General features: G+C 42.4%; 1 protein-coding gene across 10 annotated transcripts in view; it reads right to left on the reverse strand.

The window, feature by feature from the left end:
* Positions 1–19,620, reverse strand: part of nrxn2b (neurexin 2b) — a 694,839-nt gene that overhangs the window by 33,922 nt on the left and 641,297 nt on the right. For all 10 annotated transcript variants that reach the window (XM_075451532.1, XM_075451531.1, XM_075451530.1 and 7 more), the window contains one exon: positions 10,998–11,169. In XM_075451532.1, coding sequence (XP_075307647.1) covers positions 10,998–11,169 — 172 coding nt within the window. The remainder of the gene's footprint in view (positions 1–10,997; positions 11,170–19,620) is intronic.

Raw genomic sequence — 19,620 nt, forward strand, 5'->3', positions numbered from 1 at the left:
ATCCTGTCTGTGTGTGGACGTTCTTTTCTCACTGCTGCATCTGCTGTGTCGTCCGCAAATCCTGACAAGCCACTTCTCGTGACTTCAACCAACATACAACCCATTTTATCACCCTCTAGTGGCAGGTGTCAGACACTACACACAGGAAATTACCTCCAAAATGGTATTTCACTCCACTGAACATTTTTTTTCCTTTTTCTTGTTTCCACCCTTCTTTCCTTAATCGATTTTCCTTGTCGTATTCACTTATTCTTTCCTTCATGCTTGCTCCTTTCCTTCTTCCCTGCTTGTCCCTCCCATGTTCTCAAACAATCCTTCATCCACGCTTCATTCTGTCCTTTCTCTCACCCTCCTGCCAAAACGCATTTTGATCTCTTTTTGGCCAAAAACTGCCATGCCCCCTTCTCTCTATTCCTTCTAGTCTTCCACTTCTTCCATTATTTATTCCATCCTGTATTCATTATGCCCCGCATTACCCCTCTTTCGTCTTCCAGTCTCCTTTGTTTTGGTTCTTTTCCCCCCAATTCCTTCACCACCCAAATTCTTATGTTCCTGTCTCACTCTCCCTCACACGTCTCTCGCTTGACTCCGTATTTCCCTCCTTTAGTTTTGTTTACCTTCACTCCATTGTACTCCTCTATTATTCTTCATTTCCTGGCAACATAGTGAGTTTATTACTTGGAGATTTAATGTAGTACATTGTTGCACAGTGACTGACAAAGTGCGCAGCAGAGAAAGTAATAAATGCTGAGAATGAAGAGCGTGTGTACTGTATGCTAATGTGCTCGTATTCTGTCCTGGAGAACAGCAGTGAGTGGCAACATCCTGATCAAGAAGCAAAGACTTTGGAGGAATCAGCACACAAAGGTTTTATGAATCTATGCAAAACTGAAAGAAAGATGCGGGGGAGGAGACAGGATCTGATGGAGCCCATTGAGAACAGAATGTGACTGCAATTAGTCTGAGCAAAAAAATGCACCTCGTTAAAAATGCCACAACGTCCTGCTGGGCTGGTTTTTGTCCTTTCCACTGCGGCGTCAGAAAATCTAAATTCCTCCGTGCTCTGGTTGTGTGTTTGCATCTGTTTGGCTTTGGATCCTTGGAGAAATATTTCATTCCGAGTGAACCGATGAAACTTCTCCCTTCTCACTACTCTCCCCACCAGCTGAAGCCTGCTCTGCATGAAAATGGGGGCAGGATAGATTAAACAGCTGGGCCCTTCTCTTCTCCCACTCTAGCATTATCACACTCGCTTTATTCCCAAGACTTCCCTTTGCTTGATATGAAACAATGCTATCAGACGTGCTCTCAAGAAAATCTGATATACATGAGAGGGAAATAAACTAGTAAATTAAACAATGGCTCTAAGCTGTTGAGGTGTATATTTTTCATTTCTGAGTCAACCTCCACTAATGGGGGGCTCCAGTGGATTATGTGTGGCTCATGTTCCTTTAAAAGTGCACTTCACCTGCATGTAGTCATGTGTGGACACCTGCTCAGTCTGTCAATATAGTTTTAAACAACCAAACCCTGATGAACCCTTAAAATCTACATCTAACAACAGATTCCTTCTAGTTACATTATGAAAAATCTGGGATCTTGATTCATCTCTTTTACTGCTGCTTTACATGTTTGATACTTAAAGGGATAGTTCGCCTCTTTTGACATGAAGCTGTATGACATCCTATATTAGCAATATCATTTATTAAATTTGACTTACCCCCCGCTGCGTCCTGTGAGCCGAGTTCCAGCCTCGTTTTGGCGTTGACGAAGGTAGTCCGGCTAGTTGGCTGGGGCCACAAAAATAAAGCGTTTTGCTTCTCAATATAATATGCGTTCAAAAGAGTAATACATTTGCATCACAAAATTTTTCATCCAGAAAAAGTTAGACCTCACAATCGCTTCGCACTATTTTCTCTCTCCCTCCATATCAATGCATGCAGCCACCTAGCGATAGCCGCGCCTGTTACGGTGTTTACTGCTCGTGAGCAGGGGACTGCACGGTCTACACAGCCCGTAGTGATACGAAGGGAGAAAAAAATAGCGCCAAGCGATTGTGAGGTCTGACTTTTTGTGGATGAAGGATTTTGTGATGCAAATGTATAACTCTTTTGAACACATATTGTTTTGAGAAGCAAGACGCTCTATTTTTGTGGCCCCAGCCAACTAGCCGGACTACCTTCGTCAACGCCAAAACGAGGCCGGAACTCGGCTCACAGGACGCAGCAGGGGGTAAGTCAAATTTAATAAATGATATTGCTAATATGGGACGTCATACAGCTTCATGTCAAGAAGAGGCAAACTATCTCTTTAAGTGCAGCAGGCCCAACCCACATGTTGGAATACAGCCTCGAGCCTTTCATACCTGAGCTTTCACACTTTCAAAAGGGCAACTTTTTAAACTCTCGTTTCTCCAATGACAGAATGCGAGAATACATTTAGAAGAAGAAATGTATTCTTGTGTGCCTACTTCCCCAACAGTCATAGCTAGCCAACATGCCTGGAGATTGGGGCCCTCAATGGCCATAACTATCCATCCATAAACCTGTCAATCTCTGTGTTTGTGTCACAGCTGCAGCGATAGCAGGAGGCACAGAGCACACTGACTGTCTGGCACATTGAGGAGACACACAGTACAGTGGGGGACGGGCAGGAGGCCCGAGCAGCGCGCTGGGAGTGTAGGGTATCTGTTTTGATGCCTGTCTGAGAGGGTTTGACTTGAGTGTGCAGATAATCCAGCACATGAATCATACATTGTTTCGTCTCCATCCATATCAGCGCATACGTGTACATCTGTGTGACTACATTTGTGTGTGTGCATAGACTCTCTCGGAGGGGCCAACTGTATATCATGTAGCTCTGCAGGAAGCCAGATGCCCTTGTACAGGACACTCACATCGGAAATCCATCCACAAGAATGGAGATTATATTGGAGACGATTGGCCAGCAGCCATACCAGTCTCCTTCCCTCCCACATAACCCTCTCTCTATCAGGATACTCTGAGTCTATTTTTCATTAAGTCATTTTATATGGATTGGATAGAAAATGGATGTAATTTAAACAACAATACAGCATTTTAGTCATTTCTTTCCTTCCTCATTTTCTCATAACCAAACATTGCAGTCAAGTTATGTTGTGTTACTGTGTAGCACATGGAAGGAGACGATTTCCCTACCCGCCACTCCTATTTGTTCGACGTAAATACATCACCCAGGACTCATGTCTTCATTTCATATAAAACATAATTGTCACCGTTCTAACTGCTTGCTCATCTTTCATCTGTGCGGCAGTTATCAGTCCAACAGCTTATCATGTCTTTCCCTTTCTTTTTTTTACCTCTGCAGGATCCAAACCTCCTTTCATCTCAGCCGCAGTGGATTTGTGCCCGAGTGGCTGCCAGAGTCAGCCAAAGGAAGTCCCCCTCCCGAAGCTCATGTGGAAATCAGAGTTGTCACTTCTCTAATTACCTAAAGCAATCTTTTCCCTGTACCGATCTGCGCTCCTTGGCTGTCTCTCCCGTCTCTCTGTCTCTCTCCTCTTCATTACTTTATTGACGATTTCCCCAATCTCTCTCCCTCTCCATCATCCCATAGCCACAGGCTAATAATTCCAGATACTTTCCAACTGTGCAAGATCCAATCAGAAGGAATCACAGAGCACCAGAGGCCCAATAAGAACTTGCAGAATGTCATCAGTGACGCCTGTCTGACTTACCTCTCACTGACTCTTCTGATGCACCATCCCAAACGAACACAATAAAACCAAAATTTCAAGTGTCAGTCATTCCTCATTTCACAATTTTTAGTCTGAGAGAACAAGAGGTTACATATTCCATCTGTCAAACAAAAACAAATTGAGTAAAAAGTTGACATAAACCTAACCCCAAACTCGATAACTTTCCACTGCGGGCTGGTTCAACTTCATGTGGACTGCTGCGCGCTGCGGTGATCATTCGTACTTTAACCACACTGCCAGAGGCGGCTGCAACAGAGCGTGTTGTATTTACTTCACCACAGCTTAACAAAAACTTCAAAAGCCACGAAATAAACGGCTGCTCTATCTGAGCAAAATGAGAGTAAATACGGTTTCCTGCCAATCCTGACACGAGTTTCACGCCACACTCTCATCTATCATCTCCTGCCCAGTGGACCATTAAAGCTACGCAAGAATGCTTCAGTACTTCTTGTTGGGAGGCCCAAACTAGAGAAATGAAATCTAGTCCATGTTCAGTTAAAGTCCCCCCGCCTCCAGCTATTTGTCTGACTGTAGTGTCTTGAATAGAGGGCATCCCACTCCTGTCCTTATCCCTTTGCTTCCCCCTGCTTTTAGCTACTCTAACTACTTTTAGAGTGTTCTCATATTTCTTTCGCCAACGGAAAGAGGGAGGCAGATCTTTTTGGCTGCTTCAATCTTGTCAGAGTGTCTCTTCATCTGCCTTGTTTATTCACGCTTGGTTTTCTGTCTCCCAGACCGGGGAGTGTGCGAAGACAAAGATGGATGTTGAGAAACATTGAAGGCATAAAAGCAGTGATAAAAAAAAGGGGAAAGAGGAACTAAAGAGCACAGATGACCCCTTTTCTTATACCGTTTATCTGAGAAGTAAGAACATCTTAACAGCTCAGTCGGAAGAGCTGGAGCTGACCTCGCTGCTACAAAGAGTGTCTGTCTTCTTCTGTGAATCCACAAATCTCCTTCTTTCCCTTTCCTTTTCTCTTAGGGCCGGTCTCCACGCTAAACAGATCTTCTAAACCTTACAGAGCGAAAACAGGGAATGACAATAACCCAGTCTTTGTGCTTTATCTATCTTTTCTCTTTCTTTTTCAATCCTTGATTTATGTATTTATGTATTAAATGGAGTATTGGTCTACTCAAGAGGAATGTTGTTTTTTTTCCTGGGGGCACTTCAAGCAGCACAATGTTACACTGCCTTTGTCTATTGTATTGTAACGCAGTAAAAATACTTCACTCCTGTACTTAAGTATATTTTGGAATACTTTGTACTTTCCTCGAGTTTAAAATTTTTTGACAACTTTTACTTTTACTTCACTATATTTCCGAACTTAATTGCATACTTTTACTCCAATACATTTTCAGTGTTCGGTTTAGTTACTCGTTACAAAAAGAGAGAGAGAGAGAGAGAGAGAGAGAGAGAGAGAGAGAGAGAGAGAGAGAGAGAGAGAGAGAGAGAGAGAGAGAGAGAGAGAGAGAAAAACGCAACAGTGTTTTGACCCCATGCATGTTATGCCTGCCCAAAGACGTGGAAATTCTATCTTACAGAAACTCCCCTTTTTTAGGTTTTAAGGTAGTTTTACAAAAAAGGTCTTCCTCTTCAGATGCCAGATAAGCTGCAGTTCCCTCCCAATTCTTTTTTTCTTTTGTATAATGACCTGCTGTGTGTGCACCTCCTATAGCTTGTGAAGTACAGTAATCGTAACAGCTTTTTTTCTTGGTGATGTTGGCCGCATTTTCTGTACTGTTCTGAGTTATTTTATTTATTTTTTAGAAAGGTTTACAAGAGGGGTTTCAAACTGGACTCCCTCTTCAGATGCCAGATAAGCTTCAGTTTTCTCCTATTTTTTTCTTTAAATTTTGTTTATAATGATGGCAATAACAGTAGCAGCCTCTTTTGTTTAATTTTTTTTCTTAATGGTGTAATGTACGCCTCATTTTCAGCACTGACCTTACTTGAAGAAGAAAAACTTAAAGGTTCACAAAGTTTGTATTTTCTGTCTAAACCTGGTCTAAATTTTGCCTGCATTTGGTTGTGTGTAGATTTTAAGTGTATTTGACCTTCAAAGTTTACCAAAATATTAAAAAATGTCATTCAAACTGCATTTACCTTGTTTACTTTTTACTTATACTTTTCATTACATTACTTAAGTACATCTATTTTTACAGTAATTCTCATACTTAAGTACAAGACGTTTTGGATACTTTAAGACTTTAACTCAAGTAACATTTCAGTCAGTGACTTGGACTTTTACCAAAGTCATATTTTGGAGGGGTACCTATACTTTTACTTGAGTGTGAGATTTCAGTACTTTATACAACACTGTCTGTGTCTGCATGTGAGCGGTACATATGGGCTGCATCACATGGAAACCCTCATCCAGCCCAGCAACACGCTCTCAGCTTGCACACACGATCTCACATCTTTTTCCTCCACCAAACTACTCCCTGTCTTTCTCCCTAACTACTTATTCCTCCTCGCCATTAGTCCGTCATTATTCAGTATCACTGTGAAGCACTTTTACTTTTCCTATTTTCCAACTCCCCAACTGCCACCACACCTTCCATCGGCGCGCTAACCCCTCACCTCCCACGCCACTTCCTCTTTGAAATTCTAATCAGCTGCAGCCGAGTCAAAGACTAAATCGACAGCTTCACAGTTAGATGTGAAACTTGTATTAAGTGAGTAAGAAGTTGTAAGTGTGGGAGAAAGACTGGATCACTGTGCTCTTACATTGAACATAATGACACATTTAGGGGGCAGAAAAGTGCGATAATTACAGCCAATACATGATGATGGTGATGGCATAACTATGGCTTTAAAAAGCATAATGATAATCCAAAATCTACAGGAAATGGACCGCTCTTTTCACAAAGTCTTTTTTTCTTAAATGTCATTATTTCCTGTGGTGAGTGACTATGACACAAAAAGAGTTAATGCAGAGAGGTGATGATGATAATGATGATGACATGGGGTAAGAATAAGATGAAGAAGAGACAGACAGGCATGCATATAACACCTCTACACACACACTATATGCGCCGATGCATCTGCATATAAATAGCTACATGATGACAATATACTGAGCCACACACGGCTTCCTCCACTGCCGAGAAACATTTTCTACCTTGGAGCTCTCTCTTTCTCTTGGTCAGTTTCTGGAGCAGCTGCTGAAAGGGCAGCTGGCTTCTTGTAAGCGGGGGATTAATGCTGTGCCAGGCCCCCATTCACTGAAACTGATCTCCCCTCTGTGTCTGAGGGTCACAATCAGCACAAGTTAAAGAGCTGGGAGAGAAAACCCCCCCGAAAAATCTAAAATACAGGCACTCGACATTTTTAGAATCCGACTAATCCGTTTTTACATGCAAATTCTGGCCATTAAAAATCAATTTTATTTGCTGATGCATACCCAATGTACTAAGTACACAGACTGTGCGAAGTATTGCAAATGTGCAGTTCATCTAAAAAATTGGAGGTAAAAATGAAGACAACACTGCTGCCACGGCATCATTAGCAAGTAAGTTCTAGAAAAATCCCTTTGCTGACAAGAGCAGCTGTGTGAAAAGCAAACATTGTTATAGATGCTTTAGTCAGATAATTACAGATAGACAGTGTAACATCTGACGCATGAAACTGCACATTTTCCTCTTAAAAACAATGAACTTAGACAATAAATGTTGCTGTGAGAACGGGGGGTATCAGATCAGTAACTCAGTGACTTTCACTGTGTTTCTGTTGAATAAGTCATCGGCATTCAATAAGCTTGCACACACTTTGTGCTACTGTGATCACGAGTGGAAATGGCAAGATAATTGTTCAAATCAGAAGAAATAAACAGATGCCTGAAAGTTACGAAATATGACTCTGGAAGTTAATTCTGCAATCAATCTAAAAAAATTCTGTTTAGCGCTGGCTAATGTTGGCTACTCCAGGAAATAGAGCTGGTCAATACTAAAGATTGAAGACTAAAAGTAACTTTCTATTTGAAAGAAGAAGAATGTGTTGCTTCTTCTTTGTGAAAAGCTGCAGTCTTGCTTTGACTAATGTGCTGAACTGTCAGAGAGAAATGCAGAATAATGCAGCGGCTAAAGGTTTCCGATGCAGAGTTTTCGTCTGCACTGTCTGTTAAGTTTAGATAACACCATGGAGTCATGGAGGTTCCCCATCCTTAGCAACTTGTTATTTTCCTAAGGCATGGACATTCTTCTGAATAAATGTGTGTGTGGAGTAAATGTGGATGCAGTCTGGTAACAATGTAGGAAGTCTTTCAACACAATTTCTTACATTCTAACATTGAGCAGACTATTATGTCCTTGTACAACGTGTAACAAAAAAAAAAAAAAAAGGGAAACTGATCTATCAGAAAGTTATTTTCTTACAGAATAAGGGAAATTACAATTGAGTACTATTACATAGCGCTGCCTGTTTATCTGTGGCCAGGCAGTGATGCTCAGGGTGACACACGGACGTTATTACTGAGCCAGTCTGCCATTTTTGGGAATAAGGGATGTGGGGTGCGCCAGTAACTGTTGCTGCAGGACCAACCGGAGACGCCTGACATCTGGGATTATCTGGCTGGGCAACCCTCTGACATTTTGTGTCTGCTCTTTGTCCGTCAAGTGCATGCATGCGTATACGCAAACAAAGAGGCACAAAAGCATGAGACACACAGGCGACATGCGCTGCGTGATACATGCAGAAGGACACATGCACTGTCACACATAGAATCAGACATGGACCAAAAAACCCACAGACAAGACTCCCTTAGGTCTACAAACATCACTTCATGGGACATCAGACGACGTGTTGCTTTGCCGTTGAATGGCCCTGACCCGTAACGACCATGTTTGCTGTCAACATCTTGTCCCTCCGAATCATCAGCTTGCAATTGCCGGCTGTTTATATGCTGCTGGTGAGCCTGGGCTTTAATGGAGGCTTTGAGAATAAAGCAATGCAACTCTTCTGGGTCTAATTTAGAAGTGAAGCCTTAACACGCTTAAACGTGGATATTTATGAGGAAAAGATCCAGAAAGACAACTGGTCTTACTTATGAGAAATGAAAGAATTACATTTTATCTTTCATCATCCTTGTCCTTCTCCTCTGCCTAGGAGAGAAGGAAACCTTGCTTGTAACTCATCGTATGCACAAAGTATTAGAGCTCAAAACATCCCAATGAGACTGCGTGATGTGGGTCACAATGATCCCGTTGGGGAGGAGATTTCACAGGAAACTGCACTTGCTTGTTTTGTTGGAGTAGACTTGCCAAAATTGGTACCTGTTACACTTAAGGCCCCACTGGAAGCATCTTTCAGGTCTACTTGCTCTGTTTTTCTCAAAATCTATTTACTAGGACAATTCTAAGATGATTTCAGAGCTCTGCTGGGACTTGGAATACATCTCCACACTGTGAGGATGGAGTGTTTGGTCCTGTTTAAGAGAAGAGAAGATGTGTAAATATCCAGTCTTGGTCTTGTGAACTTGTTTCAACAAGAGAACTCTCTTTGTTGAAACTCTTTTTCTTCTCTTGTCTATAAAATTGAAGCTCACTCGTTTTCTTACGCACCTCATTCGTCAGTTATCAAGTTACAATCCCCACTTACAGACTCCCTCACAAACTCCTCCGCCCCTATGTGCTGAAGCCTCATCCAAGGTTTTGCTTTCTTAATGTGTAACATTTCTGTATTTCCCCAGGACGCCGCCCAACCAGATACTTGCGCCTGGAACCTTCAAAGCGGGTGCCCAAAAATAGTTTGAGAGTATCTGGCTCACATAAATGAATCAAAGCTTTTTCTGTTTCCTTCCCTTGCTCCTGATAATCCCATAAAACTTCAGTCGGGCTTCAAGCCCCAGCAGACGAACGAGTAGTCATCAGATAAACTAACAAACAACAACAAAATAACACTCTTCAATTCTTGATCAGCAGAGGAAAAGGAAAGAAAGATTTGATGAGGACAACAACAGCGGTGGGGAGGGCGGAAGGGAAGGGGAAGAAAAAGAATCCAATATGGGCTGTGCATGTTTCTTGATGAAACAAAACCTAGATTTGGATGATGACAATGTTAACAGGCTCCTCTACTGTTATTTTGTTAGATGTTTGTGCTATTGTTAGATGAAGGCTCCTCTTTGGAGCGTTTTCAGTCGTGAAAAGGGCTGCATTTCCATCATAATAACAACTGAAAGGAGTGAACTGTCACAGGGTGCTTCCTCCTCTGGCTGTGATGCATGCCCCTTAGTCTGGCCTCGCTGCGCTGATGGATGAGCAAGAGAATATGCTTCCCTAAATGCCAAAACAAAGCCTCAAAATGTGGGACCACTGCTGTGACAGAGAATGTCACTGCCTCTTTGGTCTGTACTGTACGTCAACGAGAGTAAATATCACGGCCACATTAGCAGCACTCACCCTGCTGTATTTAAACAATGACGTTTCGCATGAAATTATTCGAGACAAAGGAGACGAAAGGTGACATCGACGGAGCTGATGAGGAAAAGAAATATATTATTTTCTATTCAGGTTCTTCAGTTGGTCCAACCGTTCTCAATGCGGGCAGATAGTCCAGCTTATTTGGAAAGTGAAAGCTAAAATTACGTCTTCCTTTGAACAACCTTGTATAATGGGGGAAACACAGTGGAGAGAGAAATGAAGTGTGAGCTTCTGCATAGCAAATATAGCCTGAAAATTTAGGCAGAAATAGAATACCACCATTATTGTTAAACAAGAAGCGAGTAAATTAGCAACACTCCCAGCAGTGACTCATCTGGTGTTTGCCCTCATTTTAAGTCTGTATGTGTAATGATGTTGTGCTAGTGTATATTCTGGAGGCATGACTTAGAAACACCGTCACAGTCTTTCTCAGTATTAAATGCCCTCCCTGTGTGCCCTAAAAACTTGTTCACCGGCTATACCGGACTGTCATATTGTTATTCCGCTAAGCTCCGCTCTATCCTGGCTTCACGGTGCCAGGGGCTACAATGGTAGACTAACTGCTGAGAGAAAGAAGCTGTTAAATGGCAGATTGGCTGCCTCAGGAAGGGGCCCGTAGGACCAGCGCCTGACTTAATCACCCAGAATAATACAGGCAGACTCTAAGGTCATGATAAATAAACCAGAATTAAAACAAACTTTTACTGGCAAATGGGACTCTGAAGTAATGAATGTTCTTCCAAAGCTCTTTTTTTTCTCTCTCTCTCCACTGTGTTATCCAGATTATCAGGGAAATCAGTTTAAAAAAAAAAAAAACTCCCTGGATCAGGGTTTCTGTTCCTACCTGAGGGGAAACGTTCGATGACTGGCTGGTTGTCCACCTGTAGTGTGGCGTTACCACCACTGCGTGTGAATCGCACCACGTGGTATTTGCCATCGCTCACCATCACCGCGCTCTCCTCGATGATTATGTCGTCCGTTCCCACGTTGAAGATCACACCGATCCTTCCCCGTTCCTACAAGCAGATTTCAGGAAACTATGTCAGGAGAGTGTACCAACAATACAAAACTATTGAGTCACAAAGGTCCACCCATAAAAGTGGACTTTACATTTGAGTGGAAAGTATTTTTATTTCTTATTGTTGACAGATCCTGTAAAAATCTAAGCAGGCTTCTATACAGTCCTTTGTTTAAGAATTTGGACAATGCCCTTCCTGCCTAATTCTCCAGAACAATATCCCCCTTGCTGTAGTTTATTCAATGGGGAAATGTGGCTCAGGTGATAGAGTGGTTGTATTGTATTAACGTTCCTTAGTTCCTTAGGTGAAAAATTGAATCCAACATTGCCCACAGTGAACCCATTGGTGTATGAATGTATATTTCTTTTTAAACCAACACATTAAGGTCTTTCAAAAACCATTTTCAACCAATCTTGTATAGATGGTAAATGGTAAATGGACTGTATTTGTATAGCGCTTTTCTAGTCTAGCTGACCACTCAAAGCGCCACATTTACCCATTCACACACACTCAGACAGCACGTCTTAAGTTTGTACATAATTACGTGCTTTCTAACTATTCATACACGCATTCATACACCGATGGATGCAACATGGGGTTCAGTGTTTTGCCCAAGGACGCTTCAACATGTAGGCTGGGGAAGCCAGAGTTGGTGGTCAATTGGTGGTGACTGCTCTTCCTCCTGAGCTACAGCTGCCTCACCCGGTATTTCAGCAGACAATGGACTGCAGATTAAGAGCTATAAAAACTTTGGTCAGTCTTTGATAGTTTACCATGTTACACCTTTTCTACCTCTTTAATGTAAAAGGATTTAAAGGTGCTTTTTAATTCAAAAATTCAACTACAGCTATCAGTAAAACTGGAAAAAACAATACCTAGATGTTACATAAAATAGTACAATGCAGTCATGATAGTGCTTAGTCTGCCCTGTAGCCAACAAAAGAAGAAGAGGAAACAGTAGCTGGCGCTGGCAATGACTAGCAAATAAACTACCGCCTTAAACAGCATAGACACGTGTGATAGTGAAAACACAGTAACTGGAGTCAGAGTGGAAGCTCCTAGCAAGGGAATGCAACTTTCACCACGCAAAGATATGAATTGACTGAAAAAGAGCCAAAACATGATTAAATAAACTCTGTAACTTTGGTAATTTTTTAATTGCCAAAATGACAAAATCCACCTTTAAAGCCACCCTTAATGAAATGCTCTTTACTGCTACTCATGTGCCTGAACTGGATAAAGGGAGTAAACAAATGGATTGCTAACACTGACCGTAGTTACACTGCATTCAGATAAAGTCAAATTTCTTCTTGCTGTGTATTACACTATACTTATACATGAGGTAAGGTTGCTGTTTTGTTGTCCTGAATGCTTCTTTCAGTCAACCAGAAGCCCTTCTGTTTCTGCAGCCTGATGACTTTGTGAGCGTCACATTTCACACACATCAGGCTGGTAAAGAAGAGAGCACTCACTGAGGACTCCAACACCTTTAGTATTCATCAGCCGGATGACCCCCTCCCCTCTTCAATCTATTAGTGTTGACAGCCGCCCACTGATTCCAGTTTATTACAGTCAACCGCCTACTCCACTCTGTTCTCCCGCCACTTCCTCTCTCTCCCTCTGTGGTTTTTGTCCTCTGTCCCAGGAAAGGTCAAAGTCATTTACAGAGTTACAGTCTGCCAGAGAGCCACAGACTGGAGCACATACCGGACAGCACCATCACAGACGCATTGTCTGTCTGGTAGTAAATCCTCTGTTGCAGTTTTGTTCTGCACAGCTGTAAGACTCTGCTCCGGTAACCGCAGACAGGAACACTTCCTGATTGCCAGTAGAGGTCGAGCTCCTTTTGCAGGTGGGGTCAGAATTGCACATCACTCTCTGCCCTCTGCAGCTACAATGCCATTGATTCCATTATCTCATTAGTTATGTACATTTATTTGATCCACTTCCCATATGCCAAGATATTTAGAGGTGAGCGTGTGGCTTTTGCTTGCAGCGATTTTCCATTATTCATGGCTGATTAAGTATTTTCAAAAAAGAAAAATACAACAAAGTAATGTTAAAAGAACTGCGAAATGCAAGTTAATTAAGTAAATAAGTGGAGGGGTTGTATGGTAAGTTAATGATCAGTGTAATCAGCCCAACGTATGTGCTCCTTGGTGCTGTATCATGTACAGCATTGAGCCAAGGACACAATAGGGCTGTGCACTGATGACAGCCCTGATTAGGGTATTAATTGAGCATGCTCAAAAGGCGTTGCTGGCCAGTGTGATTAATGCAATACAGGGATCAACATCCTTTAAGACACAGTGTAAGAAGTAGGAGAATAAACATGAAGACTCTATGTGGAAGTCCAACAGGAAACACGGGCAGCTTTCCCACGTAGTTCTTCCCCATACCAGATCTGGTTGAGCTGCCCACAGTGGTGCCTGATGGACTTCTCAACACATGATCTCATTCTGTAAAGAAAAACAGCAAAGTGCTTCCACCTTCTTAGGCACCTAATGAATTGATTCATGTTATGTAGTGGCCCTCGCAAGTCTTTCCGCCCGCTCTCCCCATGCACGGCAAAATATAGACTCTCAGACTTAAAAATGAAAACTGTCAGGGAGCGATTGAAAAGGCACCCAAGAATGAAAACTGAATCAAAGCTAAGATTATTGTTACCTTTGAGATGCTGCATTATGAGAAACTAAATGGAGAGAGAAATATCTCTGGATGGAATTGTCAGGATCATCCCACACTAGGAAGCTTAGAATAATCACAACACCTTTGCTTGGAAAATTAATTCAATTTGCCAGGGCAAAGCAGAATGAATCCACTATTAGGACTGAAAAGCAGAGGGAAGGAGGGAATTTTAGTGATATTTACAGAGAGATTAGCATTTGTGTTCCGCAACATTAGGGTTCTTCTCTGAACTGAGGGAATGTATCGAGCCCATTACGGCGGGAAGCCGCTGGGAACCAGAGCTTTCTTAAAAATGATTTTATTGAAGCAGTAATGACATTTTAATGGCTATTCCTCTTAAGCGAACATATCTCTGAAAACAGAAGGAAAAAAAAACCCCTCTTTGAATGACTGGGTGCAGTCAAGCCTGCAACAATGAAATTAAAGGACTGTAAGGTAACTTAAATAATCCCTGGCTGCTCTTTAGACACCACTGCTTCTCAAGTACTGCTTAGCAGTCCATAATCTGCTGCTGATGTTGGCTAATATCAGATTGTTACATTTTTTTTTTTTTTTCATCTAGAGGCTAGCTCATCTTCTTTTTCTTTGTTGGGCCAATCAGTGGTGTAGGTAGGGGGTCCACTGTAGACTAGAGGGGAAATGGATGAAACAGTTTAAATTACATCCAATTTCTATCTCAAGTGCTCAAGGAAGACACTATCTCTTTGTTCAATAAAATATTCAAGGATCAACAATGGGAAGGGGCTGGGTATATGTCTGCAACTCAAAATGAGTTTTAACTAAAGCCAAAATCATTTCTGGTATTGTTGCATTGAGCTTCACAGGAGGGAAATGAGCACCATTACAATTATTAAAGCACAATCTTGTTGTCCTCACTAAATATCTGACATCTTAATATAACAAAAAAGGTGATATTTGCAGAACAGAAAACGCTGATTAGTCTCCCATACAAGAGTTTATACAGTTTAACCACAAAAACCCCCAAAAGAATCTAATGAAAAGTTTCTTTAATCCTCTCTTCTGAGTTTCTCCTTCTATGTTCTCAAAGACAAAGAAAATTGGCTTTTGAATTCTCTGTGGCAGCCACAGCAGCTGTACTGGAATACGAGAGCATTTCCGTCCGAAATATTTCAACATGACCTTGCAGTGTGCGAGAGCGCGTCAAGGTAAAAGCTGCTGTCGAGAAGGGAATGAGAATGAGGCAGAGGCTGCAGTTGGCGTGTGCGTATCAGGGTTATCTGGCAGCCTCAGAGAGCTCTAGCTGATCATTTTGAGCAGAAAAGGAAGAGAAAAGGGAGGAGGGAGGAGGAGTAAGGGGCAGAGTGAGACACTGTGCGATACAAGGACAAGGGGAACCTCGATGATCCTCTGGGGTCTTCAGGTGCTTTGAGATCAAAGCTCCTTCTGAAGATGTCAAGATCTCATTGTTTCTTCTCAGCACACTGGAAGTCAATTAAGGGGGGGGGGGCATGGGGGAAATATGAAGGCAGTTTGGAAAGATTTCTTTCTGTTTCATTTCTTAACTGACAGCTCAGTTACTTGGCTTCTTCTCTAACACACCCTACAGCTTCATCCCCACTAACATCTTACTCTTTTGTATTTGCATTCTTTCTGCTTTCCCCTCTCAGATCTGATACATGAATGCCGGGCAAGTGAATTAGGAGGCAAAAACAACAGAGAAAAGTGGATTCAGCAAGACCCTGCTTGAGACAGTTACAGCTGTTTAAATCAGCCGAGGTATTTTGCATTTTCGCTGTATCAACGGGCCTCAAGAAACTGTCCAGAAAAGTGGCTGACCAGTTCAGGAATTTGCTGATGCCGATAATTCGGTTTGACAGATTTCATATTAACAGTCCCACGGGTGGTGGAAATGCAAACTGTTCGTCAGCTTCTTTCTCATTTCCACAATAATGATCTATCACAGCCTGTATCTACTTGAGCCTAACTTGACATGCGAGCGTAAGTATGCAGAGCTGCAATATTTATGAGTTTATGAATCAGCCAGTGGAGCAGAGTGAACAGAAATGACTGATAAATAGATTTTTACAGGATGCTCGATGAAAAGCAATCAATTTTTATCCTTATGCGCACATACATCTGACACTTCCCTGTGGTGTAGGCTGACTTAATGTTTCATACAGACTTCCAGCATGAGAACAGCTCTATAACTTATATACCGAATGTGTGCATTGATGTTAAAATGCATGTGCTATTTGCGGTAACGGATGAATATTGGTGAATCTTTTTATCCTACGGGCTTCTGCAACTGAGCTCATATTCCATCATCAGATATCTCTGCATCTCGCCTTTGAGGGTAATTCTGGCTCAGTATGGGTAATCAGCCTGTCAAAATGTATGCGTAATGCCTGCGATAGGAGATCGGCTGTGGCATCTGCTACAAGAAGAACAGTACAGCAGGGCTAATCTTCCACTTAGAAACTGCAGCGTTATGTAAGAAAAAAAGAAAAGAAAAATAGGCGGTTGCATAACGTGGAGACTTCTTGCCGGGTAAATCTCCAACTGTGCGTCTTCGGAGCGTTGTGTTGTGGCACAAAGAGGAAAACCCAGAGGGCCTGCAGGAATTCGGAGCCGAGGTGCTGTCATCAGGAGCTCAGACTTCATGTCTACCCCGCTTAACTCGTCGCTCGCCTCAAGAGATGTTTAAGACGGAGCTACATGTGTGTCATTTTCATTTGGTCGGCGGTGGAGAACTGTCGCTTTACAGAGAGGATGTGGTTGGTTTCATTCACCACACCTTCTCTCTGCCGCTGCTCAGCCAACTCATTTGTATGTGTTTGCCGTGGTCTCCGACAGTCACCTTGAGCGTGCCCCCCCCCCCTCCTCCACACATCTCTTCATCTTAATAGCACTTTAGCCTCTCCTTCCCTCTTTCCCTCCCTCACTTCAACTCCTCCTTTTCTTTGCCTCTTTTCAGTGACAGTGGTCATCTGTTCTTCCCTGCACTGACAACGAGGACTGGCTGCTCTAATGGTGAATCAGATCTCATTGAAAAATCAATGATTTAGACTAATGTGGTGTGGGTGTGTGAATGTGTGTGTTTGTGTGTGTGTGCGCGCGTCGGAATCTGAATCTCCCATCAGAGCATGACTCACGCTGGGCTTGCCTATTTGTCCTGGAGTACACATTACCCGGCAGAGAGCCAAAATGCTGCACAGGAGGCAACATTTATGCTCAAGAGTGAGAAAGGGAAACATAAATCAACCGAAACACCGTCCTCTACGTACATCTGATATAAGCTTGCACCAAAACTTGTTGGCTTCTGATTTCCAGAGGTAGAAAAACAACACATACAATACACACGGAGCTGATTCCATGATGTTTACCACTGGGACTGTTGATGGATGGTGTCCTCCAGCACAATGGCCATTTCACATCAACGCACGCACACTTGCATGCTAACATGTGAATGTCCTTGTCAAGGTTATGCTAAAGTCGGCCACACACCGCTACCTTATTCAAAAAGCTGCTGGACAGATACACAAACATACACACACAGATTTAGCCATGTAAAGTGGCTGAGATCCACCTGATGGTACAGAGGGAAGCGTTGGACAAGTGGGACAAGTTCACACTGCTCTTATGGCCAATTAGTCAACCAAATAGATAAATAAACCCTCTATTTGTTTCCATTTGTTATATGAAACACTTAAAATATTTCACTCAATCACATACTTAGAGTAAATCCACTGAGTGCGGTGATTCCGATGATATATATTGATTATGGTCTGAAAGTCTGCCTGTAGCCGTATTAAGGGATTTTTCAGCCACTTGGGGGGATAACAAACTGCTAACACAATGCGTAGAAATTGTGTCATAAAGATAAAGAGCGTAATAACATGTAGAGCTAAAGAGATAGTGAACTACAAAGCTGGGTGAGAATTCTTTATCTGGATGGTCACGACTGGGAACTCAGGTACTTTATTCATATCAACATGATTACTGAAGCTAAATAGTAATGCCGGTTCGATTGTGAGCTGTGTGAACCAGTAAAGGTCAGGAAAACACGGTGCCCAACGATGCGCGTTGAAACAGCAGCTCCTACTACTTTTACAACCCCCTCAGTCACTTCTTGACACCGTCCTATTTTCCGGCATCACTGCTCCCGAAGGAAAGAATTCTTAAAAAATCGTGCGTGTCCAAAGCAAGTAGCAGCTCTTCTTCTATGGTGCTTAAGCATAATCTATTTACTGATTTATTTAGTTCGTTCCTAGTTTTATAGTTTTCTTATCAAAGTCACCACAGCCGACGGTGTGTGTGGCTGCAGAGCAAGACCTCCTATTGGCGCTCATGGTGGTACTTGACAAACGCAGCAGTACGCTGCGAGCGTGTTTATGAGGATATCAAACGTATCTGACCACTTGGCCAGAGAAAAGCACTGTTCCAGAAAGTCTACCCTGACCTTTTTATTCAGAGCTGTGCAGTGTGACACTTCTCAACTTACAGCATCCATCATAGCTGGCCAGTCAGCCTTCCACTGCGTTATCATATGAAAAAGGGATAAAACAGGCCTGTGGCAATAGGGGAATAAGCCACCTTAGTGGCCTCAGCGAGAGACAGATGGAGGATGGAAGAGATAGTTGACAGAGGCACAAAAAAGGCAGTAAAAGTGGGGCTATGAGGAAAGGATGTTAACAAAAGGAAGAAATGTTTTGGAAAAAAAGAAGAAAAAGCTAATAAAGGTTTGGGAAGCGCAGCACTGGAGCTGTGGGGGTGTTGTCCTAAAGGACAAGCCAGGAAAGAGTCTCTGTTACTTTGCCAGTGGAAATCAATGTCTGTCCACCCACGGTTCATCGCTTTACCACGTTGGTCCAGACACCTCTAGATATTTGTCAATTAAAGGGACTTAATGGGATACACAGAAGCTTACGATGCCTTTGAGTCTCGCATTCTATGTGATGTTTTTGTTCTTTTGCTAACCTTTGCATCTTCTGCCTCTCCTGAATCCTTCATCAGATTCTAAGATATGACAATAATCCCTGTATCTGTCGCAAAACCTAATCAGACTGGCCACTGTCCTAGGAACAAAGCCCAGCAACAGCAGGTGACTCAGACAACATTTCATCAGTTTTATAACAGAATTGGATGCTTGGCTAACTCCAGCAGCTGCACAGTGTTTCTACAGTGGATTTCTTTTCGAAATGGGTTTTCTTTCCATCAGAACACTTCTTGATATTATTTACTTTCTTCAACAAAGAAGGACTACTGCCTCACCTTCACATGTCCTCAGATAAAATACCTTGGCCTTTGGCTTGTACTTTTCTAATCCGTCTGCCTTCATCTCCAGCTCGCCCCCTCCTCAGAGGCTCATTACGGTTGACTGCAGTCGCTTTGGTAGAATCCAGTTGATCCACAGGCTCTTGTGAATGATTTGGGAGAAAAACGTGATACCCAGAAAACTCTGTGGCTGACAGAGATGGCCGCTTTATTGTCCAAAACAAATAGATTTGTAGATTATTCCTGCCTGGCAGCGTAAATCTAGTCAGCAAACTGTGAAATGAGATAGTCGAGTCTTTGAATATTGTGCATGGGGAGTTTTTTTTTTTTTTTTTTTTTTAGGCTTTGTACAATAATAATCCTTTCTGACATTGTATGGGTTAATTCAGTGGCTTGGCATCGTCTGTCTTTTTTGATGCTGTAATGAGGCCAACATTTATCACTTGTCCCATATTAGACATGATGATACAGATGGATTGAAACAGCTCTGAGAAAACTGCTGAGATTTTTCGGATGTTTTTAAAA

Source organism: Odontesthes bonariensis, chromosome 19, assembly GCF_027942865.1.
Source record: "Odontesthes bonariensis isolate fOdoBon6 chromosome 19, fOdoBon6.hap1, whole genome shotgun sequence".
Classification (NCBI taxonomy): domain Eukaryota; kingdom Metazoa; phylum Chordata; class Actinopteri; order Atheriniformes; family Atherinopsidae; genus Odontesthes; species Odontesthes bonariensis.